At 62.3% G+C, this 27,866-nt stretch overlaps 2 protein-coding genes across 2 annotated transcripts; both read left to right on the top strand.

The window, feature by feature from the left end:
• The first annotated feature begins 232 nt into the window (after positions 1-232).
• Positions 233-20,420, top strand: FZR1 (fizzy and cell division cycle 20 related 1). The gene is made up of 14 exons (XM_079704133.1): positions 233-360; positions 14,022-14,104; positions 15,266-15,391; positions 15,491-15,554; positions 15,632-15,759; positions 16,246-16,328; positions 16,730-16,913; positions 17,625-17,690; positions 18,159-18,261; positions 18,345-18,529; positions 18,677-18,910; positions 19,211-19,315; positions 19,759-19,851; positions 20,219-20,420. Exons 2-14 carry the CDS (start codon positions 14,036-14,038, stop codon positions 20,258-20,260), a joined length of 1,482 nt encoding a protein of 493 aa, XP_079560259.1. The 5' UTR covers positions 233-360; positions 14,022-14,035; the 3' UTR covers positions 20,261-20,420.
• Positions 20,421-23,997: 3,577 nt separating this feature from the next.
• On the top strand, positions 23,998-27,629 carry TEKTIP1 (tektin bundle interacting protein 1; the record flags this gene model as incomplete). The annotated part of the gene is given in 7 exon segments (XM_079701442.1): positions 23,998-24,131; positions 26,370-26,608; positions 26,728-26,853; positions 26,952-27,019; positions 27,021-27,108; positions 27,164-27,268; positions 27,328-27,629. Coding segments are annotated over 7 exon segments (1,062 nt in total).
• Between the last annotated feature and the right edge of the window lie 237 nt (positions 27,630-27,866).

Genomic DNA, 27,866 nt, shown 5'->3' with positions numbered 1-27,866 from the left:
CGCCACGCTTACTGTATTGATTCGAATCGCGGGCTACGTCACGTCCTCCCGAGATGCCCTCGGCGAGCAGGCACAGCTACGCGGGGTGGGCGGGGCGGGACGCGGACCCGAGGCCCCGGCGCGCGGGGGCGGGGCGGCGGCACGCAGCGCGGGGCGGGGCCGGCTGCGGGAGCGCGCCCGGAGGAGGGTGCCGGAGGGCGCGGAGCCGCGACCGACGCCATATTAAGGAGCGGGGAGCCCGGGATCCCGTCAGCGGCGGCCGCGGCCGGACGCGGCGTAGCTGCGCTCAGCGGAGGCGGGCGCGGCGCGGCGCCGGGAGAGGCGGGGCCGGCGGAACCAGCGGCGACGGGAGCGAGCCAGGTGAGGCGGCCGAGGTCTGGGGACCCGCCCCCTGGACCCGAGCGCGACCCCCGAGTCGGGCGGGCCTGGCAGCGGCGCGGTCCTGCCCGTCCCCCGAAACTGAGCCGGCGACCCGGCCCGCCGCCTCCAAGCTCAGGGCCCCCCCACCCCTCGGGAAACGGCCGGACGCCGGCGCGCCGCCCCGCAAGCCGAGCTAGGCCCGGGTAACCTCAGCATCGCATCTCCCGTCCTAACCCCCACGTCTGAACCTCCCCCTGCACCAGGCCCTGCGTGACCTCCGCAAGCCGAGCCACCTGCAGGCCGCCACCTCCCCGCGCGGTCAACGTCCCTATCCTTTTGTAATTAGCAGGTTGAGCTCTGACCGCTCCCCGCCCCAAACTGGAGGACTCCCGACTCCGTCCCCCAGAACGGCAGACCCACGCCCTAATCTGTGCTCTTCATCATTGGCCTGTCAACCCCGGGTCTCCCAAGTTCACACCATACAGCTGGGGCCTGCCCAAATTGAAACTCCCCCCACCCCCCGAGCTGTCACAACTCCCCCAGTCTCGGACCAGCCCCCGCCCCCCGCCCGGATAAAATACAATCTGAGGTTCGTGGAGCCTGGAACAGCCAGGCTGAGGTGCGGAGACCCTGCCCGTATGGGCTCCCCATTGTGCTCACCGCGCCCCTCTCTGCTCCTGGCACACGGAAGCAGTTAGGCGACGAGTTTTGAATACATAAGTGCCCCACTGGCTCCCAGCCCGTCTGGTTTCTGCTCCCCGCACCCTTACGGCTTGACCCATTCTGGCCATGACCCACCCAGAATCCAGCGCTCCCATCTCACCACTGACCTCCCCAAAATGTGACACCACCTGGTGGTGCCCAACTGCCCTCCAATCAGGGACCATTCTGGGTCTTCCAACAAGCACCAGCCCGGCCACCCCGGATCCCGCAAGTGTGGCACAGTCATGCCGTCACAGCCGTTTTCCCCTGCTAAAAACTGACCCCCACCTCCCATTGGTCCTGCACTGTCCAGACCTGCCCCCAATTCAAAGCCCGAGTCCCACGGTTGTGCAGCTGTCCAGCCTAAACCCGTTTGGTTTTTCCCTGTTCTCTTTCCCCTCAAGTTATCCCTTGGTTCAAGGTGCCTCTCAGACTGGGAACTAGATCCCCCCACCCCCAGTCCACTAAGCGATGACCTCATGCCTCTAGCTGGTGAGGCTGCACCCCACTCTCCTCGCCCCCCCGCACCCCGGTCCCCACCACTTCTTAGCATACTTGGAACAAGGACAGTTTACCTAAAGAAAAACCGTCCACCCAGACCTCATGCAGCCGGCGGGTACACGTTGTCCCCCTGGCCCATTTATGGGCAGAAGGTCTCGTGGGCCGTCGTGACTGTTGATGTCGAGGGCCCCTTCTGTTTCGGCCACGCTGAGCCGGCTTTTCTTCTGAACCTGAGAGTGGAAGCAGGTGTGGTGACCGCCCAGCTGTGCTTTGCATAGTGAGTGAGGTTGGATTGCTCCGGGAGGGTTGTGTTAAGGATGCAGGCTCCTCCCCCTCCAAACTCCGGGGCTTTGGTCCTTGGACAGCTCTTGGTTCAAAGGACAGTTGCTTTTCTGTGGCCGGGGGGCCACGTCTCACATGACTGTGCTGGCCAGCATGCCACCGTGACCATTTCCCAGGATGATCTCAGAATCTGTGCCCTGGCTGGTGCTGTCTGGGGCTGGGCAGGGAGGACCTCAGAGCCTGATGAGTCTTCAGAAGCGGGTCTGCATCGATTTTCACACCAGGTCCTCTGTCTCCTGCCCTTCATAGATTTTGGGGCCTCTGACTGGGGCAGGTTTTGTATACCCAGGGCTTCTGGGTTTGGGGAGGCCCAGAGTGGGGTTGGTTGTGTGACCTTGCGCTCAGTGTTACTGAGACGGATGAGGATTCAAAGTCATTCAGTCTGGAGGGTCGATCCTGGGGACTTCCAGCTAGCATCAAGGAACTTGGTCTTTAAGAAAGCAGCCAACTTGCAGCACCCTTGTAGTCCTTCTCTTCTAGAGCAGAGGTTCTCAACTGGGGATACTGGTGATGTCTGGGGACATCTGTGGTTGTCATGACTGGGCCGCTCCTGACATCGAGGGGGTGGGGGCCAGGGGTGCTGCTCCACACCCCGCAGCGCCCAGGACGGTCCCCCACAGAGGATGTGCCAAGGGGGAGAGACCTTGGACTAGAGCCCTGACCGGGAGGCCTGTGAGTACAGGGACTCCATCCCCAGATCCTGCACAGGGCCCGGCGAGGCTGGGGCTGTAGAATGCTGGCTTGAGTGGGTGCGGGGGTCCTGGCCGGTCCTGGGGGTTGGCAGAGCTGTGCAGGGAGTATTTGGCTCCCCCTTTTCTGCCCCAAGAACTCCCTGTGGTCTGACTTCTGCTCCCTCACAGGCCCCAGTGGCTTCTTTCTCGTCGGCTCCACTGATCACGGCCCTGCCCACTCCCCACTGGCCTACCCCAGGCTTTGGCTGCTTCGGAGCCTGCCCGGTGCAGGCAGGGAGTGTTTAAGTCAGGGGACAGGCGCGCCACTGGAGCCCCCCGAACGTGGCACTGATAGTCTCGACGGGACGTTGGTCGCCTGACCGGCATGTCCTGTGTTCTTGGCAAGTGACTACTCTCTCCTGCCTCAGTGTCCTCAGGTGTGAATGGAAGGAGAGAACGTGCTGTGCACCCTCCCGGCCTTGCTTCCTTTAGTCATCTGACTACTGCGAGTGGAACCCACTCGCCTGACTTCCTGTGCCTCCCCCTTTGTCCTTCACTCACCCTCCTTTTATCATCTTATTGATTTTTGTTGGTAACAGCTTTCCTTAGATATAATTACTGTATTTCACAGTTCACTCGTTTAAGTTGTACAGTTGAGTGGTTTTCAGTGTATTTACAAGGTTGTGCATCCATCACCACCATCTAATTTAGAGCGTCTCCATCAGCAGTCACTCCCCATCCCCTCCCCAGCCCCTGGCAACCACTAACCACTCTGTTTCTCTGGCTTTGCCTGTTCTGGGCATTTCATATAAATGGAATCACACAGTATGTGGCCTTTCATGTTTGGCTTTTCTCACTGAGCATCGCATCTTTAAGGTTCGTTCACGTTGCAGCGTGTCCTCCCTTTTTTGTGGCTGGATAGTATTCCGTCGTATGGATGGGCCATATTGTGTTTGTCTGTCCACCAGTTGGGGAGCCCTTGGGCCGTTGACACCTTCTGCGTATTGCAAATAGAGCTGCTAGGAACAGCCGGGCACAGTTTCTTGTGGGGTGGCCCTGCTGTTTAATCGGGACTCAGATGCCTCTGCATGTGCTCCTTGGTGGCCCGCCCCTCGCCCTTAGCTTCCTGTCCTCATTTGCTGTCCTGACTGCAGGCCCACGCGGCCAGCAGCCAGTCCATCCCCTCCTGGGTGTCCTGCGGTGCGTCCAGAAAAGGTTGCTCTTTCCACAGACCTGCCCTTCCCCCCTCCCTTACTTCCCCCAGCCTCACCTGGGCCCCTCCTTTCCATCCCCCCCATCTTTCCAGGACCATCTGCATTCTCACCTGGGCAAGCAGGCCCCGTCTCCCTGCCCCCTCCCCCCGCTCTGCCCAGCGTGCCACCGCCAGCCTGCAGACGCACATCTCATGCAGCCCCTCCACCCGTCCCTTCCCCACCTCCCTGCCACCAGCCGCCCAGGGCACAGCCCACGAGCCTGCCATTATGGCCTTGTCACCTTTTCCTCTTCCTGCCCCCAGTGTGCTCCTTACACCCCAGCCTCCCCAAACCATTCTTTCCAGACCCCCCCATGCCCTTCCCCAGATCAGAATGGGCCCAGGAACCATTGCATTGTGACCATCAGGGAGGGTCTCATCCCTACCAGGCATGACAGCCACCGCAGGAAGGGGGTCAGGCTGTATTTGCACTGGGTCCCACAGTGAGGAGGGGCTGCTGGGTGGAGGCGTGGAAGGATGGTGGGGGGAGAGGGAGGGAAAGATGAGGGCTGGGGCATGTCTGTCTGTCTGTCTCTCTGCACTTACAGAAGGGCTGAGAAGCTGAGAGGTCAGTGCTAGTCTTTCAAGCCGGGGTGGGGGGGAAGCAACTATTCCCCCTAAGGAGTTCCCTAAACCAGAGGGTCTCCACTGGTTTAGGCTGTTGTCAAACCTGGGGGTGGGACATCCAGTGGGCGGGGCCAGGGAAGCTGCTCAACCCCCCACAATGCCCAGGACTGCCCACCGCAGAGGAGGACCCACCTGAGTGTCAGCAGTGCCAGGGCTGCCCTAAACACAGTAGGCATTTCCTTCTGCTACCGCCCCCTGGCACCCATGGGTGGGAACTGTAGTGAGACAGATTGAGGAAGCACTTTCTGTTGCTCAAGGCTGCCTGTGAGGGGGTGAGATCCCTGTCCCTGCAAGTGTGCAAGTGGATGTAGAGATGTGTAAGGGTTCTGGGGTCCTGATGGGACATCCAGCCTTGGATGGAGTCCCAAGAGTCAGGCCTCTGACATAAATCACAGTTTTGTGGCCCCCAAGTTGTTCTTTGCGTGGGGTTTGCATCCTCTGGGTTGCTGCAGACCCAGACGCCTTTACGGTCTGAACGTTTCACCAAGTCAGATGGGAGTGGGTGCTTTGTGTGCTGAGAGGTGGGGGGATGAGAAACTGTGCTTCAGGCATCATTTCTGAGGTTTCGAGCAGCCATCTCACATGGGGTGGAGGTGCCCTGCTGCCAGCAGTGTGCTCTTGGGGGTGTTGTCACGGAGAAGAGAGGTGTTGACGGGATTCTCCTCTCCTTGAGGCTGTGAGCCCGGGGGTGGGCCGTAACTCTGGCTCCCTGCTTTGCAGCTCCTGCACCTGCCTGCACACAGAAGGGCAGTAGCCTCAACTGAGTGAATGAATGAATGAGCAAACGAATGAAAGGAAGATGCTCCTCAGGGCCCTGCCACCAGGCCCCCCTCTCCTACTGACTCCCTTCAGCCACTCGGGAAGGCACGCTGTCCCCCGTCCAGTGCCGGGCACAGTCCTTTCTGACTCTGGCCGTTCCCAGCCTTGTCCTTTGCTGTCCTTAGACATAAGGGGCCGCTAGATCGTTGTGTTCCCTCTGCGGAGGTAGACCACTCCCTTCACGGGAGCCCAGGTCCTAGCCTTGTACAACCACAGCCAGCCCTCCAGCCCACAGCCCTGCTCCTCCCACGTCCTCAGGACGGTCCTCCCTCCTGCAAGGGGAGGCCAGTCCTTTTCCCCTTCGGGGGCAGCATGGGAGAAGATGGGGCCCTGCCTGGTCACCTGGCCCGCAGCTGTGGCCACCAGGGTACCTCCCGTGCCGCACAGCCCACATCACCACACGGTGGAGCGGGAAGCAGGGGCGTCTGGGACCTGTTGTGCGCCTGTCACTGAGCCCGTGAGACCAGCCCCCACTTCCTAGCGTCTCCTTTGGATCAGGCCCTCTACCTGCTGCTTCACAGAAGCTGCGCCCAGGTCACCGCAACGCGTGCAGTGTTATCCCATTATCCCCAGCTTTGAGATGAAGAGACTGAGGTTCAGAGAGGAGAAGTTGCTTGCCCAAATCCGTGCAGCCAGTAAGGGGTGAAGCCGGGACTCAGAGCAGGTCTGTCCTTGTCTGCAGCCCGCCCTTTCTCGTCCACCCTGCTGGGACTGGTTGACGATCCTGCGGGGAGGGGGCCGCCGGGCTGGCCTTGCCTGGGCCCAGGAGGAAGAGGCAGAGCCAGACTCTGACTGGAGTGGGAGAGTGGACGACCCCCATCTTCTGGTTGGGTCTCTCATGTGGGACTTCTGCCCCAACCCCTCAGAGACCGGCTGGAAGAAGACGACCAGCCCCCCGCCTTTCTTGGGGGCTGGTAGTCAGGAAGCCGGGGACGGGCACCAGAGCCAGCCCCGGTCTCCAGGTTCTTCCGCCTGCACGCTTCCGGGAAGGAGGGCGCTTCCCCGAGGTGTTGGGCCCGTTGAAAGTCTGTGCCCCAAGATGACGGTTCTCAGGGAGTCCCAGCCGTTTGTCACCATGATCCTTAATTGGATAGCTCCTGCTGGGGCAGGCCAGCGGCGATGCACACGTGGCCGTGATGAGCAGTCCTGAGTGGGCCTTGGGGCTTTAGACAGCTGGACTGCTGGTGCTGGGCCTGGGGAGCCTCTCACTGCAGAGCCCGAGCAGCCGTGGGCAGGTGGGGGCGGGCGGGATGGAGCTGGGCCGACCCCCAGCCGCCCGAGCCCCTGTTTTGTGGAATGGAGATAGGATGGCACCTGGGGACCAAGTTGAGTCAAGCAGCTGGACTGCCTGGCGCTGTGCTGGCTGCTGGAGAGGCACAGGTGGGCTTCGTGGCACTGCCCTCACTGTCCTCATCTGTGTTCTCATGGTCTCCCCACAGGGCCAGGAGCAGTGCCCCGTTCGCCTGGGACGCGGTGCCCACACTGGACCTGGCAGGGCAGTGTCCCCAGGCTCCTGCTGGCATGCTTTCTTCCCCTCCCTTCCCTGTGCCCCGTGTGGGGAGCTGGTGTGACCAGCCCCCCCAGAGGCCAGAGTTACCCTCACTTGGGGTGATCCTGCACCCCGCCCCCCCCAAGGGGACTGGGCTATGTATGGGGACATCCGTGATCCACACAACGCGGATGGAGTCTCCCCTGACATTGAGCAGGTGGGGGCCAGGGAGGCTGCTCCACACCCCACAGCTCCCAGTACAGCCCAGATGTCAGCACTGAGCGGGCGGGCGGGCAGGCAGGCAGGCAGGCAGGCAGGCGGCCACATGCCACACGCAGACCGTGCTCAGCCTCGAGCACTGAGTCATGAACCATGTCACACGGTATCTCCTTGGCCTCCGAGCCTCACAGCAGGAAAACAGCAGGACTGGTTTTAAAGATAAGCAAGGCCTTGAGGGACTTGCAGTTTGAGCACTTCTGGAAGCAGTGCTGGCTGATCCCCTCCAGGCCTGGCGTGAACTAGTGGAGGGTGTGCCCAGGATGCTGCCCTCCGCACCACACTGCACACCCCCCAGGGAGGCCTCGACAGTGACAGTCAGAGGGGCTGCACTGTCATGGGTCCTGCCCCACATGCCCCTGTCTGACCTCCTTTCCTCCTCTGTGGGCTGGGGAGGGAGGGCCGGTTCCTGCCCGCACCTGGACGCTGGCAGTGACCTGTGGTGAAAGCTTGCTCTTGGTATTGTTCCTCATGTGGGACCCCAGCCGCCTCCGGCTCCAGCTGGAAGGAGGGCTCGCGGGGCTGGGGCACTGGCTTATCTTCAGGCCACTTGGCCCTTGCTAACCCCAGGGCCAGCCCATGCCCCATCATCTCACTCACCAGGGAGCCTCCCTGGCCTGGCCCTACAGGGCCCTCCCTGAGCACTGCGGACACAGGGGTCAGGTCATTCTCCGGGGACGGGGTGGGGCGCATCCCAGGCGCTGGGATGTAGAGCAGCATCCTGGGCACCCACAGTCGTGACAACCACAGACATCCCCAGACCTGGCCTGGTGTCCCCTGGGGGCAGAACCACCCTGGTGAGGACCCCTGGGTTGTACTGACAGGGAACCTCCTGCTGAGTACCTGGTGCCTGGAACCCTGGCACGCTGTAGGGCCGAGCAAGGTCAGGGGTAGAGAGGAGCCGCAGGGAAGGCCTCCTCAGGAGGGGCAGCCAGCTGTTGAGCAGCCAGCTTGAAAGCAAGGGCCCTGCTCTGTCCCTGGGACCTCTTCATCCAGCATGAGTCGACCTCACTCTCGGAGAGGACCGGGGCCGGAGGTGAATGTGGGGAGCGCACAGGAGGGCAGCCCTGAGGGATCAGGCGGTCTGTGACACGTGCAGACCCTACTGCTAGCCTTGTAGGGACTTCCTCCTGTCCCTTCAGGTGACCAGGATCATGCCCATATCCCAGAGGACTAGGCTGAGGCTCGGAGACTGAAGGCTAGTCTGAAGCCATGAGAGAAGATGTGGGCCGCCTGGCTCTTCATTCTGGGGGCCATGAGGGGTAAAGAGGAGGCCCACCTTAAGGGCTGGCTTGGCGGGTGGGTGAGCCTCCCAGTGACAGTGCAGAGGGGCCAGTGGCAGCCAGCAACTGAGGACCCCAGCCCACCTCACAGACCGGGGACACCAGCCTGCAGGTGCCAGCTCCCGGGCAGAGCGTCTCTAGGGCCAGGATTCTGGCCCCTCTGAGCAGGCTCTCATCGCTTCCTTCCCTGGTCTGTCCCCCAAGGCAGCTCTAAACCCCCTGCAGCCTGGGGGAGCCTTTCTCAGCCGCCTTGCAGATCCTCTGTGCTCAGGACTTCTTTTCAACAGAAAAGTTACTACTCTCTCTCTGCCTTTTACTAGGAAACTTTGCAGACACACAGCAAAGGTAGCAGAGCGTTCCCCTGCACAGCCAGCCATGCCCTTGCTGCCCAGACTCTTCTGGTCTCGAGCCGGGGCTTGCATGGTTCCTGCTCTCCCCGGCCGCCCGTTTCTTTGAATGGCCGGCGAGTTCTCATGGTGCAGAATCCAAGAAGCACAGAGTGACAAGGCAGGAGGACCAGGGCTTCCTTCCTCTCCTGACCCCGTCCTCTAGTTCCTCTTCCCCAGCCGACCTTCCCAAACCTTCCAGAAATAGCTTGTTCTACACAGCATGTTGTCACGTGCACTGGATCCCAAAGACCCGCCCCCCTTTTACCGCAGTGCCTCCTGTGGGGAGATGGGCCACACCCTCCAGGTAGAAGTCTGGTCTGTAGACTTCTCTTGTCCCCTGCTTTCCTAAGCAGCCTGCGGAGAAATCTCCGTACACAGGGTTTTGCGCACGTGCGCCAGAGTTTCTAAGGGTAAATTCTTAGAAGTCAGAGAGGATGTGTGTTTTTAGATTCTGAAAGCAGTTGCCAAATTCCGGCTCCTGCCAAGAGTGGGTGCGAGGGTGCGTCATCTGATCTTGGAGTTGCGGGGGGAGAGGAGGGAGCGGGCTCTGGGCTGGGTTCGCAGCCCTCTGGCCGCGCGTGCAGCCGAGCTTCTTTTTCCGGGAACCATTTGTATCCTGTGCCGCTTTGGTCTGTCCTGAGGGTGGCAGGTACTTTTCCTGGTTGTGTCGTTCTTTTTTTAGAAAACTGTGTTTGTGGCGTATTTGCTTGCAGACACTTTTCATTTCTCCACACGTGAATTTATCAGCCTTTTCTCTCAGGGCTTCGGGCTCTTCTGGTCTTCTGCAGTGCGGCAAGCAGCAGTCTTAGAGGAGGTGGGCGGGCGTCTCTGAGGTCCTGGGACCGAGGACTGTCTCGGATGCCACCTCCACTCTCTAGAATAGGCCGCTTGCAGCCTGGCGGAGCCGCAGGCCCTCGGCTCTGAGAATGGGCTGGAGCGGGGGCTCAGCCCGGTTTTGTCGCCAGCCTCATGTGGTTTGGGTGTGACTGCGGCCGACCAATGCTGCGAGTTACCGCTCTCCTCCAGAGATCTTGGTTGAGGCCCTTGACGTCTGTCTACCTCCTCACCGAGACAGCCTGGTTGTGCGGGGCGAGTGCCCCTGAGGGCACCAGCTTGTCACTTTAGAAAAGAGAGCAGCGTCCATGGTGGGGCAGAGCTTGAGAAGGCGTTAGTCCCGGAGCCCCTGCACCCGTGCCCGCGCCTCCGCGAGTCCCTCTGTGAGGGGTCGGGTCTCGGAGACACCATCCTGGGCTGGATGCTGGCACCTGACGGCCCCACACTCTCACCCACCGCCCAATCTGGACCTTGCGTCCGCCTTGCCCCCTCCGTAGACAGCTGGCCGCTGGGGTGCGCTGCCACCGGCATGGCTCCTCTTCCCCTGGTGACTTGTCTGTGGCTCGCCGCCCCGCTGGGCAGGGAGCTCAGCACGGTGTGTCCTCGCTGCCTGCTCCAGCCCAGCACCCGCCCCAGGCCTGGGGGTGCTCAGAAAACATGGGATTGGTGGGGTGAATGAAGACTCTCCGACAGACGCGTGAGCCGCACGGGCTGGGGCAGAGAGCAGGCCTCTAAGGGCCCACGTTGAGGACACCCTCTCGGCAGCCACCACTCCCTAAAGATCGGCAAAGGTGGTCTCGGTGCTCTACCGTCCTCCGCCTGGCCCTAGTGTGTGCGTGTCCTGCAGTTGTTGTAATAAATAACTACAAACTCAGTGGCTTAAAACAACAGAAATTTATTCACACAGTCCTGGAAGTCAGGAGACTGGCTCGGGCCTCACTGGGCTAAAATCCAGGCCTGGGCAGGGCTAGTCCTTCCGGAGGCTCCAGGGAAGCATCTGTTCCCGCCTTTTCCAGCTTCTAGAGGCGCCGCCTCCCTGGCTGGCGGCCCCGTCCTCTATCCTTGTATCTCTGTTGTATCCAGCAGTGCAGCATCTCCTGTCTCTCCCTGCCTCTGACCCTCCGCCTCCGCTGGGCCCCCCGGGACATCCCCATCCCAGGGGCCTTAACCCCATCTGCAAAGCCCGTTCTGCCATATAAAGGAACATACCCAGAGGCTGGGGACTTGGAACCTCTCTGACCCTCAACAGACACATCTGTCAGCAGTGAGACGTCCGCCAGCTGAACGGGCTTCTGCAGACTGTCCCGTTGGGACGTCGCCGGCAGATGGAGGGGGGCGCGCCACGATGGGCGTACTCGCTGGACTCGGATTCAGCGCACCCCCGGTGCAAGGACACGTGGCGTCTTAGGAGCAGCTTCTTTGCACATCCCAGGAAACCAGTCTCCCGCCCCGTGTGCTCCGAGATGACCGCGGTGCTTTGGGGTCTGCTTAGGTTCTGGCGTACGGGCGGCATCCGAGCTGTTGTCTGGGCCCTGCCGTCTGACCACGCAGGGAGCCACCGGAGGCATTGGCATGGTGGCTTTGGTCTGTGAACGGAGGGCCCGTGGTTTCTGTCGGAAGTGAGCTCATGGGGACCGAGAGGCTCAGACGGCTGATGATGAGGCCCCTCATTCCCCTGGGCCCTGCCGGCCCCGAGCTGTAGCCTAGCAGTGGGGGCCCTGGAGGTGGTGCCGCCGAGCGCACGGCCGAGTGCGCCTGCACCTGCTCTCCCGAGGGCTCACTGCCCGGCGGGCGGCACACGAGGCCCTGGTCAGGGCCGCCGCGGTTGACCACACACGTCGGGCCAGGAAGTTAGCCAGGCTCTCTGAGCCTTATTTCCGTGTCTGCAGAGCAGGGACAGCCAACTGCCCCAACTCTGGAGCCGCTAGAACAGGGCCGTGACGGCTCTTCCTGGTGTCCGGCCCCACTCGAAGCCCGTTCACGGGCCACTCAGTCGGCGTGGATGCCAGCCCTGCTGGGGCTTGGTTCTGGCTTGCACTTGGCCTGGCACTGTGGTCAGTGAGACGGCCGGGTCCGCCCTTGGGAAACGGTCCCCTGAATGGGTGTCTCCCCCCCAGGCCAGATGCTCAGATGGGCGCCTTTGTGTCCCGCTATGGCCCTGCTGCCCAGGAGCGGTTGGGTGTGGTGAGGGCTTGCGGGGGGGCCCTGGGTGGGTGCGTGGGGAGGGGGAGGTCAAGGCCAGAGACGGAGAAAGCCGTCCGTCATTTCAGAAACTATGTTCTGGGGCCAGAATGGACAAAATGTGTCTAGGGACCCCTGCTGGGGCAGGAAGCCGTTGGCCAACAAGGGGGTGCCTGCTCCCAAAGGTTTACCTGAAATGAGGAGGGGGCGGAGGTGTTGCAACCCCACTTCTCACCGAAGCAGGGCATGGGTGGCTCTGGGCCAGCACGGGCTCAGAAGGGCCCCAGGCTTAGTGGAGGGAGGGCCGTGGGCACGGGGGCGGGTGGGCATCCAGGCAGGAGCCCTGTCTCTTCCCCCACCTGACCCCTTGCCCAGCTTCAACAGCCTCATCTTTGCAAGGGGGTGCAGGCATCCAGTTCACGGGGCCGCGTGGAGGGAACACGGAGTAAGATAGGCACGCTAAGGTGACCAGTGGCTGCGTTACTGTCCCGTGGGGTCTAACCCAACTGGCTCCGCTTCGGCCGAGCATCTGGCCTTGGGCTGAAGCCACACCAAGGCAGCCCTGTGCATCACATAATCCCGGTGAGGGACAAGGACCTGACAGGCTCATGCGGTGCTTCAGCCCAGGGTTAGGCCCAGGAGCTCGGAGAGGCCATTTGGGGGCACGAAAGTAGCACTTCATCAGATCGGCCTGAGTGTCTCGTAGTCTCCTGGTCACACAGAGAGACGCGAGCGCTGGACTCTCCTCAGGTATCTTTTTTTTTTTTAAGGGCAAATGTTCTCTCTAGTTTACTTTCTGTCTGTATGGACTTGACAGCTCTGGGACTTCTCATGAGTGGAATCACACAGTACGTGGCCTTTTGTGTCTGGCTTCTCTCACTGAGCATCATGCCCTCAAGGTGCATCCCTGTGGTAGCAGGTGTCAGCACCCCCTTCCTTTTTAGGACTGAGTAATACTCCAGGGTGGGGATGGAGCACGCTTTGTTTATCTGTTCACTGTGGGTAACACTTGGGTTGTTTCTCTTATTAGCTTTTGTAAATAGTACTGGTAAGAGCATTTGAACAGTAGCTTCTGTGTGGGTCTGTTTCCTTTCTCCGGGGTGTATATCTCAAAGTGGAGTTGCTGGGTCACGTGGCTGTGTGTATTTGATTTCTTGAGGAGCTCACAGGGGCAAGGGGATGGGGAGGGAATGTTTCATGGGGACAGGGTTTCAGTTTGGGAAGACGAGTAAGTTCTAGAGGTGGATGGTGGGGATGGTTGCCCAGCAACGTGAATGGACTGAATGCCGCTGAGCTGTGCACCTAAAAATGGTGAAGATGGTGAATTTTATGTTACGTGTATTTTACCATAATTTTTTTTAAAGGCAAGTGTGGAGGGTGCTACACCTAGGAATTTGTATTCGTAAACTTAATTTCTGGCCAGCCTTCACTTTTCCAATTCTTGATACTTGGTCTGTTGTCAGAGCGGCGCCGGCCTGGAGGCTCGGGGGCCGGAACTAGCCAGCACTGCCCGCGTCCAGCCCTCGGGCTGCAGCCGGAAGCGTAGGGTGACCGTGATGGGGCGAGGCCGGGGGGTGGGGGCAGAGCAGGCGTGGGGCGGGAGGCTGTGCTCGGGGGACCCCCTTGGCGCCGCCCCCCCACCCCGGGGCCTCAGGCATCCCTGGACTCTGGCCTGCCATCCCCCGGGAAGGGCGCCCTGCCCTCTGAGGCGTCTGCTGGCCTCCGCCCTGTCCTGGAAGACGCACAGCCCTCCTGCCTCAGGCCTGCTCTTCCCTCCCTGGAATGCTCGGCACCCCCTCGCTGCGGCACTCTTGCTCCTCTTCCTCAGAGGCCTCCCCAGGCGGTCGGGGGAGCTGGTGGGAGCTGGGCGGGGGCGTGTGTCCGCTGGAGGCCGCCATCCCCCGCCCCGGCAGGCCTGGCGCCTGGTCAGCTCCGCCTCCCTCACGGAGCCCGAGGAGCTAAGGGAGGAAGACGAGGTCCCAGGGGCACCTCACGGCCTCGATCGTCTGGAGAAGGAAGGCGACGAGATGGGTGCCTGTGTGGGATTGGGGGGGCCTGGGGTAAGCGGGCGAGCGGCCAAAACCAGGACAAAGGCGTGCGGGCCCGGTGGAAGGTTCCTGCAGAACAACCAGAGAGGAGCCCGTTTGTCCCTGTCACGTCCCGCTGGGCTCCTGGGAGGGAAGGGCCCCCACCTGGCAGGGGACTTGGCTGTCCTCGAGGAGTGCCCTGTGCTCGCCAGGCCGCGGTGGGGACTGCTGCCCGCCGGCGCTGACCTCTCCCGCCCTTCCCGCCCAGGCTGACGGCCCGCCATGGACCAGGACTACGAGCGGCGCCTCCTCCGGCAGATCGTCATCCAGAACGAGAACACGATGCCGTGCGTGAGTACCCAGGGCTGCCCTGCCGGCGCTGTCCTGGCCCGCTGCAGCCGGGGAGAGTTGGGGGGCGGGGGGGCGGGCAGCTGCTGGGCTTTGGCCCTCGGAGAACAGAGATGCCGACAGGCGACAAACACGTCCTCCCCCTCGGCGGCACGGCCACGCCAGGTGTGAGATTCCCCCAGCACCTCCCTGCGCTGCCCTCCACTGCCGGGGCCACAGACCCCTCATCCTCGTGGGCACCCAGGGCAGAGGAGCGATGGTGGCACGGGAGGGCCCTGTTTTGCTCTTTCCTGCGTCCCCACCCCCTCCGCCATGTTGTGTTTCTCTGTCCTGGGCTCCTGACACGTTGCAGGCTGCGCCCGCCAGTTCTCAGCGCTCTCAGCTCCGTGCTGGGCCGTCCAGGGCGGGGTCCTTCCTGCCTCTTCCAGCTTCTGGTGTTGCCGGCAGTCCTAGGCTTACAGACCCACCCTCCAGTCTCTGCCTCATCTTCACGTCCCCCCTCACTCTGTGTACCGGTGTCTCTGTCTCTTCTGAGAACACCAGGCCTTAGATTTAGGGCCACCCTGCTCCAGTATGACCTCGTCTCAACTTGATGACACATGCAAAACCCCCATTTCCAATTAAGGTCACATCCCAAGTATCAGCATATCCTTTTGGGACTTCAGCATATCCTTTTGGGGGACGCGGTTCAACCTACAGCAGATCCCCTGTAGAAAAAGGGACATTCCTGGGACATTCCCACTGCCTGGTTCTGGGGCTGGGTCGTGGTCTGATGGGGGAATAGCCTTGTGTGTGGGGAACGGGGCTGGCAGGACGACAGGCTCTCAGTGTCGGGGGACAGATGCTCTTCGTTCTGTGCTGTCCACTCCTGTCCTTTGGTGACCGCCGAGAAACGGATCTCAGCACGTGGCGGTGTCCATGGTCGGGCTTTCGCTCCCCGGCCTCTTCCCACCCACGGAACCCGACGGACAAACTGAGCCCCAGACATGGTGCCGCTAGCAGGCTCCAGCACGTGGGTCACTACCAAGATCAAACCCTCGTTCAGCGGCCAGAGGCCAAGGACGAGGAGGCACAGTGGGCGGGGCCTCAGTCGGGGAGGAGAGGCCTGGCCTTGGGGCGCTCTGGGGGCTCTGAGGCACCCAGCCTGCCCTGCCATCTTTCCAGGTTGCAGAGATGCGGCGAACCCTGACACCCGCCAACTCCCCCGTGTCCTCCCCCAGCAAGCACGGGGACCGCTTCATCCCCTCGAGAGCCGGCGCCAACTGGAGCGTGAATTTCCACAGAATCAATGTGAGGGGGGTCGGGAGAGGGACCCTGACCGCGCAGCCTTGGGGCACGGGCCGGGTCCTTCCCATTCAGCCCTACCTCCTTGCCCTCCCTGTCCCGCAGGAAAATGAGAAATCTCCCAGCCAAAACCGGAAAGCCAAGGATGCCACCTCGGACAACGGCAAAGGTCAGGACTCAGGCCCCTCGACCCCCGCCCCCCTGCCCCACCCCCCAGCCCAGCCTCACGGAGCTTGGTGCCCACAGACGGCCTGGCCTACTCAGCTCTGCTGAAGAACGAACTGCTCGGTGCCGGCATCGAGAAGGTGCAGGACCCACAGACAGAGGACCGCAGGCTGCAGCCCTCCACGCCTGAGAGGAAGGGCCTCTTCACGGTGAGCCCCGCTGGCTGCCCCCGGCCTCCGGTCTCAGCCTCCGCGGGCGTCTCCTTCCATCTCAGCCCTGCCGGGGGGCTGGATTACAAGAAGCACAGGGGCCCGCTTAACCCCGTGCCTCGCACCGGGCCTGTCGCCCTTCTGCGTGCCTGCGGGTTGGAGGGACCTAGGACCGGTGCCGCGTGCAGGGCGGAGGGGCGGGGCCACAGCCTGAGCCGCCCCGCAGCCCACCTCCCCGTTTGGGCCCCGGGGCAGCGCCAGAAGGCCTGGCTTGGTTCCCTCAGGAGACTCGGGGCTGAGGGGCTGGAGAGACAGGCTGATGCCAGCAGCCCTGCAGGAGGACACCTTGGGTGCGATGCTTGGTTTGCCCGGGACGCGCATCTCTAGTCAGAGCCCCTCCCAGTTTCGGCGCACCCTGGACTCGGGCACAGGGCACCAGGGCTCCCGGGACGCAGCATCCACTCAGTGGGTGTCCCCTGCCCCCAGTATTCCCTCAGCACCAAGCGCTCCAGCCCCGACGATGGCAATGACGTGTCTCCCTACTCCCTGTCTCCCGTCAGCAACAAAAGGTGAGTCCAGACCTGCACTGACCGGGGGTGGGGCTGGGGGAAAGCCGGCAGGGCCCGGGAGCTGCCATCAGTTCTAGAGCTGTGTACGAGGTACAGGGTGGCCCAGAGGACCCCCCTCGTTGGGGACTTGCGGGCCAAGACCAGGTGCTGGAAGCCCGAGAGGGGTCCTGCAGGTGGTGCCGGGCAGAGGGGAAGACGGGGCTGTCGGAGCTCAGGGCGGCTGAACATCCAGTGGTGGAGGGGTCAGTGGCCGTGGGGTCACCCATGGGTTTGGGATCACAGAGTGACAGAGTCGGGACAAGCGGGAAATGATGCAGCCTCCCAGGGCCACCAGGAGGTGATGGCGTCTCTGCAGTTCTGTGCAATTGTTGCCAAATCTCTGCCTCGGTCTCTCCCTGCAGTCAGAAGTTACTGCGGTCACCACGGAAACCCACCCGCAAGATCTCCAAGATCCCCTTCAAGGTCCTGGACGCGCCCGAGCTGCAGGACGACTTCTACCTGAACCTGGTGGACTGGTCATCCCTCAATGTACTCAGCGTGGGGCTGGGGACCTGCGTGTACCTGTGGAGCGCCTGCACCAGCCAGGTGGGTGCCGCTGAGCCTGTGCGCATGTGCACGGGCTGGGGGGCGGCAGACCGGCTTCCTACGGTAGCGGAGCTGGGCCGGGGCCTGTGTGAAGGGTGGGAGTGTTGCCGGGGGCCTCGAGAGCCTGGGCAGCTCGCGGCCACCCACTCCTCCCAGGCCTGTGTCCTCAGCGTGCAGACTCTCCTAGGGTCGGTCAGCAGGGGTGAGCGGAGGCGCTCGCCCATCCCTGCCCTGGGCTGGCTTCCGAGAGTCAGGAGTCCTTGCTCCCCGGCCTGAGCTCCAGTCTCCGCCTGTGCCGGCAGAAGAGGCACGGTGTCCGGGCCCGGCTGAGTGCAGTGTCCCACACCCAGCAGTAAATGCCTCAGAGTGGCTGCTGGACACACGTGGGCTCAGGGTTTGCAGGGCACAAAGACCCTGCAGGTGGGGTGTTTGAGGGACGGACAGACACACACACGCACGCGCGCGCGCGCCCGGGCGAGATGCCCACGTCCCTCCGGGTTCTGTGCAGTTAGCATCCCTGTGCTTAGGTGTGTCCCCTCCTGGCTTGTGGCTTCCCAAGCCCCCCAGCCGCCTTCTCCTGGGTCCCAGCACTGACACTAGTGCCCCCAGGCCTGAGGTGTGAATGCATGAATGAACGGGTGGACAGACGGATGAATGGACAGCCTGGGCCTTGAAGGAGCAGCGGGCACCAACTGCTCCCCCTTCCGCCAGGTGACCCGGCTCTGTGACCTCTCCGTGGAAGGGGACTCAGTGACCTCCGTCGGCTGGTCAGAGAGGGTTAGTACACTAGCCCCATCACCCCACTGGGCAGGGTTGGCCCAAGGGACGTCGACCGGACCTCACTGGAGGGGCCCTCCGCAGTGTTGGGGGCCTTGGAGACCCAGAGGAGGCAGGATCTGGCCTTGTGGTCATTTGTCCAAGCCCCAGTGACACCTGTGCCCGCAGTTGTCCCCAGCCTGGTAGAGATGGTTGGAGTGACAGAGACTCTGGGGCAGGCTCGCTCCACACATTGAAGCGTGCGGATCTTGGGGCACATTGTGTGGATTTTGACAGTCCCACTCTCTGTACGACCGTCTGCCCAGAAAGTTCCTAGGAGGGGTGTGTGAAGGGGCACGCGTTAGAGACCTTGAAAGAAGTGGGCCCAAGGCTCTGCCGTGGGGAGGTGAGGGGAGCTCCCCAGCCCCCCAAGCAAAGGGTCCCCACACAGGGGCCTGATGCCTGCTCTCGCCCGTGTTGTCGTCCTAGGGGAACCTGGTGGCCGTCGGCACACACAAGGGCTTCGTGCAGATCTGGGATGCAGCCGCAGGGAAGAAACTGTCCATGCTGGAAGGCCACACGGCGCGCGTCGGTGAGGAGCCGCTCGGGGCCCAGGGGTGAGTGGGTCCCGAGGGGCCGGGCCACGTGCTCATCCCACCCTCTGCCCGGCTGCAGGGGCGCTGGCCTGGAACGCTGACCAACTCTCGTCTGGGAGCCGGGACCGCATGATCCTGCAGAGGGACATCCGCACGCCGCCCTTGCAGTCAGAGCGGCGGCTGCAGGGCCACCGGCAGGAGGTGTGTGGGCTCAAGTGGTCCACGGACCACCAGCTGCTTGCCTCAGGGGGCAACGACAACAAGGTAGGCCCGGCCCCTGCCCTCCCTTCCTCCCCACCGGCCCCCCTGCCGTGGAGCAGGGATGACGGGTGCACCCCAAGGGAGGCCAAGATGGGCCCTGCCTTCCCTTGGGCGCCAAGCTGCCCGGGCCTCACGGCCCCGTCCCCACAGCTGCTGGTCTGGAACCACTCAAGCCTGAGCCCCGTGCAGCAGTACACAGAGCACCTGGCGGCCGTGAAGGCCATCGCCTGGTCCCCGCACCAGCACGGGCTGCTGGCATCCGGCGGCGGCACAGCCGACCGCTGCATCCGCTTCTGGAATACTCTCACAGGGCAGCCGCTGCAGTGCATCGACACCGGCTCCCAGGTGTGCAACCTCGCCTGGTCCAAGCACGCCAATGAGCTGGTGAGTGCAGGGCGCAGGAGGCCAGGCCCCGGCCGTCCAGGTCTGGCAGAAGCTGACCCAGTACCTGTGCCCAGTGACCGCAGGAGAGGCCTGAGGGCTCTCATGTGCAGTGTGGTTCCCTGTCTGGAGCCAGTCATCGACCAGGGTGCAGGGACTGAGGGCTGACACCTGTGGGCTCTGCACCCTGCGGGCGGGCCTTGGTGTCCTTGTGCCTCAGTGGGTGTGTCTGGGGGGGTCTGTGCCCTGGGGCCACTGGAGGGGGGAGCCCCAAGCTCTAACAGCGTTCTCTCTGTCCCCTAGGTGAGCACGCACGGCTACTCGCAGAACCAGATCCTCGTCTGGAAATACCCATCCCTGACACAGGTGGCCAAGCTGACCGGGCACTCCTACCGGGTCCTCTACCTGGTGAGTCTCCCCAGCCGGGCCCGGTTCCTCCATCTGGTCCAGCTTCGGGCTCTGGGACTGAATGGCAGGGTGCAGCATCATCACTCTGAATCTGTTTTACCAACGCCCCTGCCCTGTGAGCAGGGGCAGCTCTGCCCGCCTTTATAATCTCCAGGTATTTGTTTCCACATAAAAATAGAAGATGCCACGAATAACCCACATCCAACCCCTCAGATCATCTCTAGATGTTTCACCAAATAACCACTTGCACGTGTCTGGAGAAAGGAGCCCCTCCCCACATCCACTCACTCTTCAATATTTTGGTTTTTTCTAGAAAAAAGTTTTGTGCTTAAACCAGTAAATCCTTTGCCCAATTGCACAGAGCGGGGCGTGGCGCCCTTTGTGTTCTCACGGCTTTGCCTGTCAGCCACAAGGACAACGGGGGGGCCTCTCTTCTCCCGCAGGCCATGTCCCCTGACGGAGAGGCCATAGTCACTGGTGCTGGAGATGAAACCCTGAGGTTCTGGAATGTCTTTAGCAAAACCCGTTCGACAAAGGTAAAGTGGGTCGGTATCAGCGCCAGATGTTCCCCCACGTGTGTGCCCTCAGCTTGTCCTGGGGCCTCCTCCCCCATCCCCGCTGCTCAGCCAGCCTCAGTCACCCCGTCAGCTGTGCCCTCCCTGGGATCCCCACACCCCCTCTCTCCTCCTGCATCGCCTGGTGTCCCTGCACATCCTGGGGCACTCGCCACGCAAGGTGCCCGCACAGGCCCCTCCTCAGGCCCGGAGCCTCGGGGTCCCTCCAGGCAGAACTGCCTTCATGTGCTCAAGTGGCCGGCGCCCAGCCCAGCGGCCCAGCCCCGCAGCTGACCCCGTGGGAGGTCATCGGACCAAGGGCTCAGCGTCGCTCCTGTGTGCCCTGCAGGAATCCGTGTCCGTCCTCAACCTCTTCACCAGGATCCGGTAAACCCGTGGCCGTGCCGTCCTGGTCGCAGAGCGCCACCTCTCAGCGTGCATGGATCCTCCCCTCCCTCGAACACGGGCCCCAGAGGAAGACAGGCAGCCAGGGTGGGGCGGGAGCCGGGCCTGGAGAGACCCTGAAGGTTCTATTAAAGCCTGATTGTGCACCCTGTCAGCCGCTGTTTGGGGCGGGGCCAGGCTCGGGCACCAGCAGGAGTGGGGCCTCCGGATCCCTCCACCCTGGGTGGCCCCGGCTCGGACGGCTGTGCTCGGAGCGGGATGGATGCCTCCTGGACGCCGCCTCGTTCCGTCCATGTCCATCACCGCCTCGCTGGGGCTTCATGCTCTGCCCGGAAGCTCGTGCTCACTGCTGTCCACACCTGCTATGGGACAGACGGCTGGACACCAGGCTGGTTGGCCAGGGGAGGGCTCGGCAGGATGGCGGCTCGGGTTGGCCCGTGGATCGAAACGACGTCCCCACTCGAGAGGTTTCTTTGCAGCCACCCCTGCTCTCCCTGCCCCAGCAGCCGACCGGTGGCTCTTTCAGGGGCACGGCGTTGGGAGCAGGCCACACGCCAAAGGAGGTCACCTTGAGGCGGACTTGTTGTCTGCGGGAGACTGATGTGGGACCTGTTCGCCATCATGGCTCGCCCCAACTGTCCTTGTCGCTCATGGGGTCACAGCCGACTGTGGTTCTTGCAGCTTGCTGGGCGGCCAGTCAGGGTAACCTGAGGGCAGAATTGACCCTGCGGGTCAGGTCCCGTGGGTGCCCAGCCCTCCTCCCCAGCCCCTCCTCCTCCAGGCCACCCTAGTGGGTCCTGTCCATCTGCGCCTTCAGCTGGGGGAGGGGGCACCTGAGGGTTCCCCCAGAAGCTTCCTGAGCTCCCCCGGACCCTGGGCCCACCTCGTTGTCCTCCTCTGCTCTGTTCTCGGCTGCACCTGGAGAAGACGGAGGAGGGAGGTGGGGCTGGTGTGTGGCCAGGGGCCTGAGCAGCCACCCTGCCTCTCCTCCTCTCCCTCTCTCTCCCCTTCACAGATCGGAGGACATTGATGGACGTGGCCTGGGCGGGGCAGGGGTCCAGCGTGGCCAGGGAGGGCCCCGCAGAGCCCCACCGGTCACCCTGGCTCTGCTGGAGCCCCCGCTCCTCCGGTTGTGAGGGCCTTGTGCTCCGCTCAGCCAGCCACACGTGTGCATGTGTATATGTGTATCTGTGACTTTCCTTTGGATTTGTTTCTGTGTTTCTGTAACTCAGTCCCCAAAATGTTAAGGCTTGCTGGGGGAGAGCACTGGCCCACCCCTACCCCGGGGGAGACAGAGGTCACAGCTCTTAAGGTCTTCTCCTTCGGAGGGGCAGGCAGCTGAGCCTGCGTGAACTTGGGGAAGGGTGGGCCCCGCCTCCCAGCCCATCCCAGCTGCTTGCTGGGGACGGGCGGGGACGAGCAGGGACAGTGTACATAGATGTGTGTATTCCGATGGGTCCAGATCTTATTTTTGTTTGTTTGAGTTTTATTGTTTTTTTTTAAATAAGAGAGCAGTCCGCTGTCTACCGCACCCTTCCCTGGCTCTGCTTGTAGGCCCCGAGCCTGGGAGCGCAGACGGGCACGGAACGATGAAACCCGCGTCGTCAGCCTGCGCCGTGGCAGGGCTGGGTGCAGGCGCCTGGCGCAGGTGAACCTCGCTCCTCCTGGAATTCAGCATCGCCGTCATTAAACCCCGTGGGTCGTGCCCAGCTGGGGCTGCCTGTCTCGTTCCATCTGGAGTCTGCACACACTGGGACCCCAGAGTGGCCTGAATGTCACAAACCAGTGGGGAGTGGCTGGCTCTGGGGGAGAGGCTGCGGGGGCCACTCAGAGGCGGTCAGCAGGGCGCGCCGGGGTCCCTGAATTCATGGCCCCGTGATCCAGGCCAGTCCTTGCAGCCAGGCTGGTTCTGTTGGGAAGTGGAGGGTGGGCCCGGGGGTGGTGGTCTGAGCACATAGCGAGGCCTGGCCCGGGGTAGAGGGGGTGGCACCTCTGCCTGACAGATGGGCTTCCGGGGCCAGTGGGGACACTGCCGGCCCAGCACCCTGTGCGTGGGGAGGGCCAGGTGTGGTGCGGCAGGATTCGTTTCCATTGCTCCTCGACTGACAGAGGGGAAGGGAATTAGTGACAGCGACAGCCAAGGGTGAGGCAGGGGAGACACAGCGGCTTCCAGGAAGGAGCAGAGAAGCAGGGGGGAGCAGGAGGCCCCAGGGAGGAAAGCAGCCTGGACCAGAGGGGTTGTGACACTGGGTGGGCCTGTGGGCCCGGGGGCCCCAGGGGTCTTGAGAAGGAAAGAGAGGTGAGGCCCTCTGCAGTGAGCAGCTGCCCACAACTGGTGGCGCACCCCAGGCCCTCCCCGCAAGCCCGGGGAAGATCCCCGTCCTGGGCAGCCGGGGACAAGGGAGGCCAGAGCCCAGACCTGCCCTTGAGGAGCTTCTGTGTGTCAGGGAGTGGACGACAGAGTGTAAGTGCATGTGGCCGTCACGGTGTGAAGGGTGGCGTGGGCCTTGGGAGAGGGCAGCTTGAGCCTAGGGCTGACGTGTCAGCAAGGGCCTGAGGGGGGCACGGACACACCCGGGCAGAGCTGGTGCTCCACGCTGTGGACCCGTGCAAAGGCCCTGGGACAGGACTGTGCCTGGTGAGCTGGAGGAACAGCCAGGAGGCCCCTGTGTCTGGAGCAGAGGGAGCAAGAGGGAGGGGACGGGGCAGGTCGTGCAGGGCCTTGGGGAGGACTTGGGCTTTTACCCCAGGAGGGAGGGTAGGATCCTGGAGGGCTGTGGGCAGAGAGGGGAAGGGAGACCCTTCCCCTTGGTGTGGAGACCTGGAAACAGGTGGGCAGGGGCGCAGAGACCAGGGAGGACGCCCTGCCCGGGCAGGCAATGACAGGACTGCGGCCACAAGCAGGTGGAAATGGTGAAAGGCAGGCAGGTTCTGGATTTCTTGTGAATTTTTTAACGTGTAGTAAAATGTGTGTAACATTTTAAGGTGTACAATCCTGTGGTTTTTGGTATATTTACTATGTTATGCTGGCCACCACCATCTAATTCCAGAACCTTCCATCACCCCCAAAAGAAGCCCCATCCCCCTCCCAGCCCCTGACAACCACGAATCCACCCTCTGTGTCTGCGGATTTGCCTGTTCTGAACATTTCCCATCAATGGAATCAGACACTTTTGTGTCTGGCTTCTCTCACTGAGCTCCGTGTTCTCAAGGTTGTGTTGGCGCGTCACCCCTTTTCATGGCTAACATTCCAGTGTGTGGAAGGACCCTGTTTTGGGTTCTGTTCTGCGGTTGGTGGGCATTTGGGTTGCTTCCGCTCTTTGGCTGTTGTGGATCATGCCGCTGTGAACACGCGTGTGCAGATTCTCGCGCTGGATGTATTTTGGAAACAGATGAAGGACTGGACGGGGGTGGGGTGAGAAGGGAGGACCTGGGAGCTGCAGGGCTGCTGGCCTGAGCATCTGGAAGGGTAGGGTTGAGGTGGTGGAAAGGAAATTTAGAAGCTTCGTTGGGTTCGGAGGCCCCCATGCGGCTGTGTTGCCGGGGCAGAGGAGAGGTGGGAGGGCTGAGCCCCAGGCCGGCCCTACCCAGATGAGCGCCCGCCTCCTCCAGCCTCTGCTCTCCCGGCTCGGCCCCTCAGCTGGGGGAGAGGCAGTGGCCTGGATGGTGGCCAGCAGACCCAGCTGTTGCCAGGACACCGGGCTGCCTTTGTCGCTGTCAGCAATGGCCCCGCAGGCCTTGGAGGCAGGAGCCCCCGGGCACCCCAAGGCAGACATGCAGACCCTGAGGCAGGAGGCTGCCCGGCCCTACGTCCCCCGGGGGACCCTGGAAGTGAACCGCCCGGCATCTCTCTACAGGTGAGCACGTCCTGCCCCTGCACTGCCGCCTTTGGGTTTGCTTCCCACCAGCGTCATTCATTCTCCATAAAGGCACGTGGGTGCTGCACCTGCTCCCTGCACCCTCCCCACCTACCTGCACCAGGCTTGGGACCTGGCAGGAGTACACACAGGTCACACGTGATGGGTCACACGTGATGGTTCACGCATGCAGGACACACACACAGCCAGCCAGCAGAGCAGATAGGCTCCCGGGAGCCCTGCGCTGCTGGAACAACCCCACAAGGGGGCGGCCTTGAGCACAGAATTTACCTCTCCCAGCTCTGGGGGCCAGGAGCCCCAAGACCAAGGTGTCAGCAGGGCTGGGGCCTTCTGAGGCCGTGAGGGAGCATCTGCCCCGTGTCCCTCCTGGCTTCTGGGGGTGCTGGTAGTCCGTGGGCCCCTTGTCTCGTGACCTTCTCCCTTGACCGTGCAGATACCCTGGCCTCACCAGGGCTCTGCATTAGGGTTGCATTAGGGCCTCCCTGACCCGGCATGACCCTGTCTTAAGTTACATCTGCTAAGACCCTATTTCCAAGTAAGGTCATGTTCTGAGATTCCGGGTGGACGTGAACTGGGGGGACACGTTCAACCCATTAGAGGATCCATTAATAAGCGTTAATAAACTATAATGGGTTACCATGTTGCTTTACAGAAAAGGCAAGTCAGTGCCCTTGGTGCTGCTGCATTTCCAAGAAAATTAAGTAAAAAAAAAAAAAGAAGCTGTGCCACCACGATAGAAGCAGGTTCCCACAGGTGTGTGATGGGATGGAATGGCTCGTGCATACACACTGCTTCTGGAATGAAGCAGAAACCAGTAAGAGTGGCAGCCCTGGTCGAGGGGACTGGCAGCTAGGTCAGGGAGACACGCTGCTTTTTCCAATAGTTTTATTTATTTAAATGCCATTAGATTTCTTGATTCTAGATCAAAAAGGCATTCATTTATTATGAGAAAAAAAATGTTTTTCAGCCATAACACGATGTTCTTTTATTAGTTTTTTTGAGGTGTAATTGACACAGAGACTCGCTTTTCATTGTGTGTTATTTTTGACTGTTTTAATTCCTTTTCACAAGCCAGGTGCATTTTGTAGTTTTGGTTCATTTTGTAGTTCAAAAGAGTGGGGCCTGCCAGACGGTCCCTAAACTCGCCTCCCTGTAAGTGGCAAACCAGCCTGCGGCCACTTCCTGGAACTGACCAGGCTGAGCCCACCTCTTATGAAACACGTGGGTTTCTGGTTTTCCGTGTGGAGTGGGAACTCCAAGCAGGCACAGGGGAGAACGTTTTATCAGCAGCCCTGCTTGGACCATCTTGGGACCACAGGCTCATTCCCTGGGGCATCTCCCTGGAGCGAGCTCGCCAGGTCAAAGCACATGCCCATGTCTGTCTCTTGGGCAGTGGTGCTGCAAGGGTGTTCCCGAAGGATAGCTTTAGTTTTGATGGTATCTCGTTGAGGTTTGATTTTTGCCATCGTTAGCATATTTCCACTTCCCTCTTTGCTCTGCCAGCCTCTGTTCCTTACACCATCCCTGCTGCCCCAGGGCCTTTGCACAAGTGGGTTCCTCCTCACATCACTGCCACCTCCTCAGGGGAGCCCTCCTGATGCTCTCAGCCTGGAACGGGCTCTGGCAACAGAGGCCCCCGGAACAGGCACTCCTGTGTAGCTGCAATAGTTTCTCCTTTAAATGTGAGCTTGCCTTCACTCCCCGCTGGCCCCGATGGCTGGGCGGGTGGTGATGGCACAAGGGTTCCCCGAAGGTCTCCCTGGGAGCCTGGGCTCCCCACACACTTTCCCAGTGTCCCCAACCCACGGCTCCCAGGCCAGACCAATGACAGTGAAACCTGCGCCACTCACTCAGCCACAGCTGAGACCACATCCTCCTGGTGCACCTCCAGGCCAGGGGGGCTTCCTGGAGGAAAGGGCCTGCAGGTCTGGGAGGCCGGGCAAAGGACTTAGTAGAGGCAAGAAAAGATGAAATGTTTAGGAGGTCCTGGGGGTTGGGGAAGATGTGGCACAGAGGAGGGGCTACAAGGGGTCAGCCTCCCACCCTCTGCCAGCCTGGGTGGGAGGGTGTCCAGTACTGAAGGACAGACAAGGCCCCCTGCACGTCGGGCCAGGCTTCTGCATTCTGCACCCTCAGTGCTGGCGATGGGGATGAAGAGGCCCGGGGAGGGCAGGGGGACTGAAAACTCAGTCTCTCTCCTCCCACCCCCGCCCTCAGCGATGACTACCTGTCCCAGGAGGGGCCCCGCCAGACGCTGGCCATCAAGCAGGCAATGCGCTGGAACTACACACCCATGGGACGCGACGCGGCCGGCCAGCTGTGGTACACGGGCCTGACCAACTCGGACTCCCGAGAAGCCTGGAACACGCTCCCTCGGGCTCTGGATAGCCCGCACTTCGAGGCTTATGCCAGCAGGCACGGATGCCACAGCCCCTGGGAGCGCAGCATGCCCTTGGGTGAGTGCCCAGCCCCCGCAGGCCCCCAGCCCCGCCCGTCCGGACACCAGGCTCGACTTGAGGGGAGGGGAGGGTGAGGCCCACAGGTGCGGAGATGACCTCTGACCCCTACCCCGCAGCCTACACCCAGCATCTCTGGGAGACCGCCTGGTATGACCCCATCATTCCCGCGCAGTACAGGGGCCCCCGCGCACAGTACGGGAGTGTGCTGTGGAAAAACAGACCCATCCAGGACGAGGAGTACGGTGAGCCTGGGCCAGGGGCAGGCAACCCAGGGGCTGGCGGTGAGACGCCCGGGGCCAGGAGGCGGGGCCAGCCAGTGACCCAGGTCCTGGCCCCCCAGTGATCCACAGGCACCAATTCGCGGTCGAGCCGCTGTGGCGGGCGTCTGACTACGTGCCACACCCGTCAGGCGCCCCAGCGCCTGCGCTACATCACCCAGAACTACCGGCAGTGGACCCGGAACCCTGCTGCCCCTCCACCAACCAGCAGCCCCTCCGGTCTACATGCCCAGTTACTGATAAAGATCTCATGCTGCCCGGTGTGGCTCTTCAGGGACCCAGTGCCTCTCCCGCAAGGCGTCTGTCCACCTCTGGGGCCGGGGCCGGGGCCTGGGGAGGTCAGGCAGCCAGATGAAGGGAGCTCTGAACCAGGACCCTGGTGACCAAGCTCCAGGGCAGTCAGACGACCTCTCCTGCCCTCGGCTCCCCCTACCCCAGGCCCCAGGCCAAGGCACAGTCCTGGCCCCAGGCGGCTCTTTATTCACTGTCAGCAGTGGCCTGGGCGCAGGGAGCCGCACTCGGGCCCCCGGCCCGGCATTCTGAGCCTCACCATCGCCACGGCCAGGGTCTGGGCCCAGTCCCCTAACCCCGAGGCTGGGGCTCCTGGCAGGCTCAGCAATGGCTCTGTCCTCCAGGGCCTGGCGGCACCCGGGAGCAGCACCCAGGAAACCCTAGGCTGGCCGGGGCTGAGCTCGGGGCAGGCCCTGCACCCAGGAGCCTCACATCCGGCCCCCACATGACACAGGGTACCCCGAATCATCCAGACAGCTGGGGGTGGGTTAGAGTTGGGATTGGGGTACCCAGACCCACAAGGACCCCACCAGCCCCTGAATACCAGAGGGCCTAGCTCGGTGTCCCCGCCCTAGCGGGGATAAGCTGCTGGTATCCCGCCCATCCTGACCGCGCCCACCAGGCCCCACCCGACCCCGCAGCCAGGCAGGGACGGAACAGACGCAGGAGTGGGATCAGAGCAGCAA

The sequence above is a fragment of the Hyperoodon ampullatus genome, assembly GCF_949752795.1.
Source record: "Hyperoodon ampullatus genome assembly, chromosome: 4".
NCBI lineage: Eukaryota > Metazoa > Chordata > Mammalia > Artiodactyla > Ziphiidae > Hyperoodon > Hyperoodon ampullatus.
The sequence above is the reverse complement of the archived record's forward strand: the minus strand, read 5'-3'. Positions and strand labels throughout refer to the sequence as shown.

Bases quoted from the DNA above. Each gene is read 5' to 3' on its own strand.
- FZR1 (XM_079704133.1), top strand. From the start codon at position 14,036: ATGGACCAGGACTACGAGCGGCGCCTCCTCCGGCAGATCGTCATCCAG. The intron at 15,555-15,631 runs GTCAGGACTCAG...TGGTGCCCACAG, and splicing joins CACCTCGGACAACGGCAAAG to ACGGCCTGGCCTACTCAGCT. The intron at 19,316-19,758 runs GTGAGTCTCCCC...CTTCTCCCGCAG, and splicing joins CCTACCGGGTCCTCTACCTG to GCCATGTCCCCTGACGGAGA.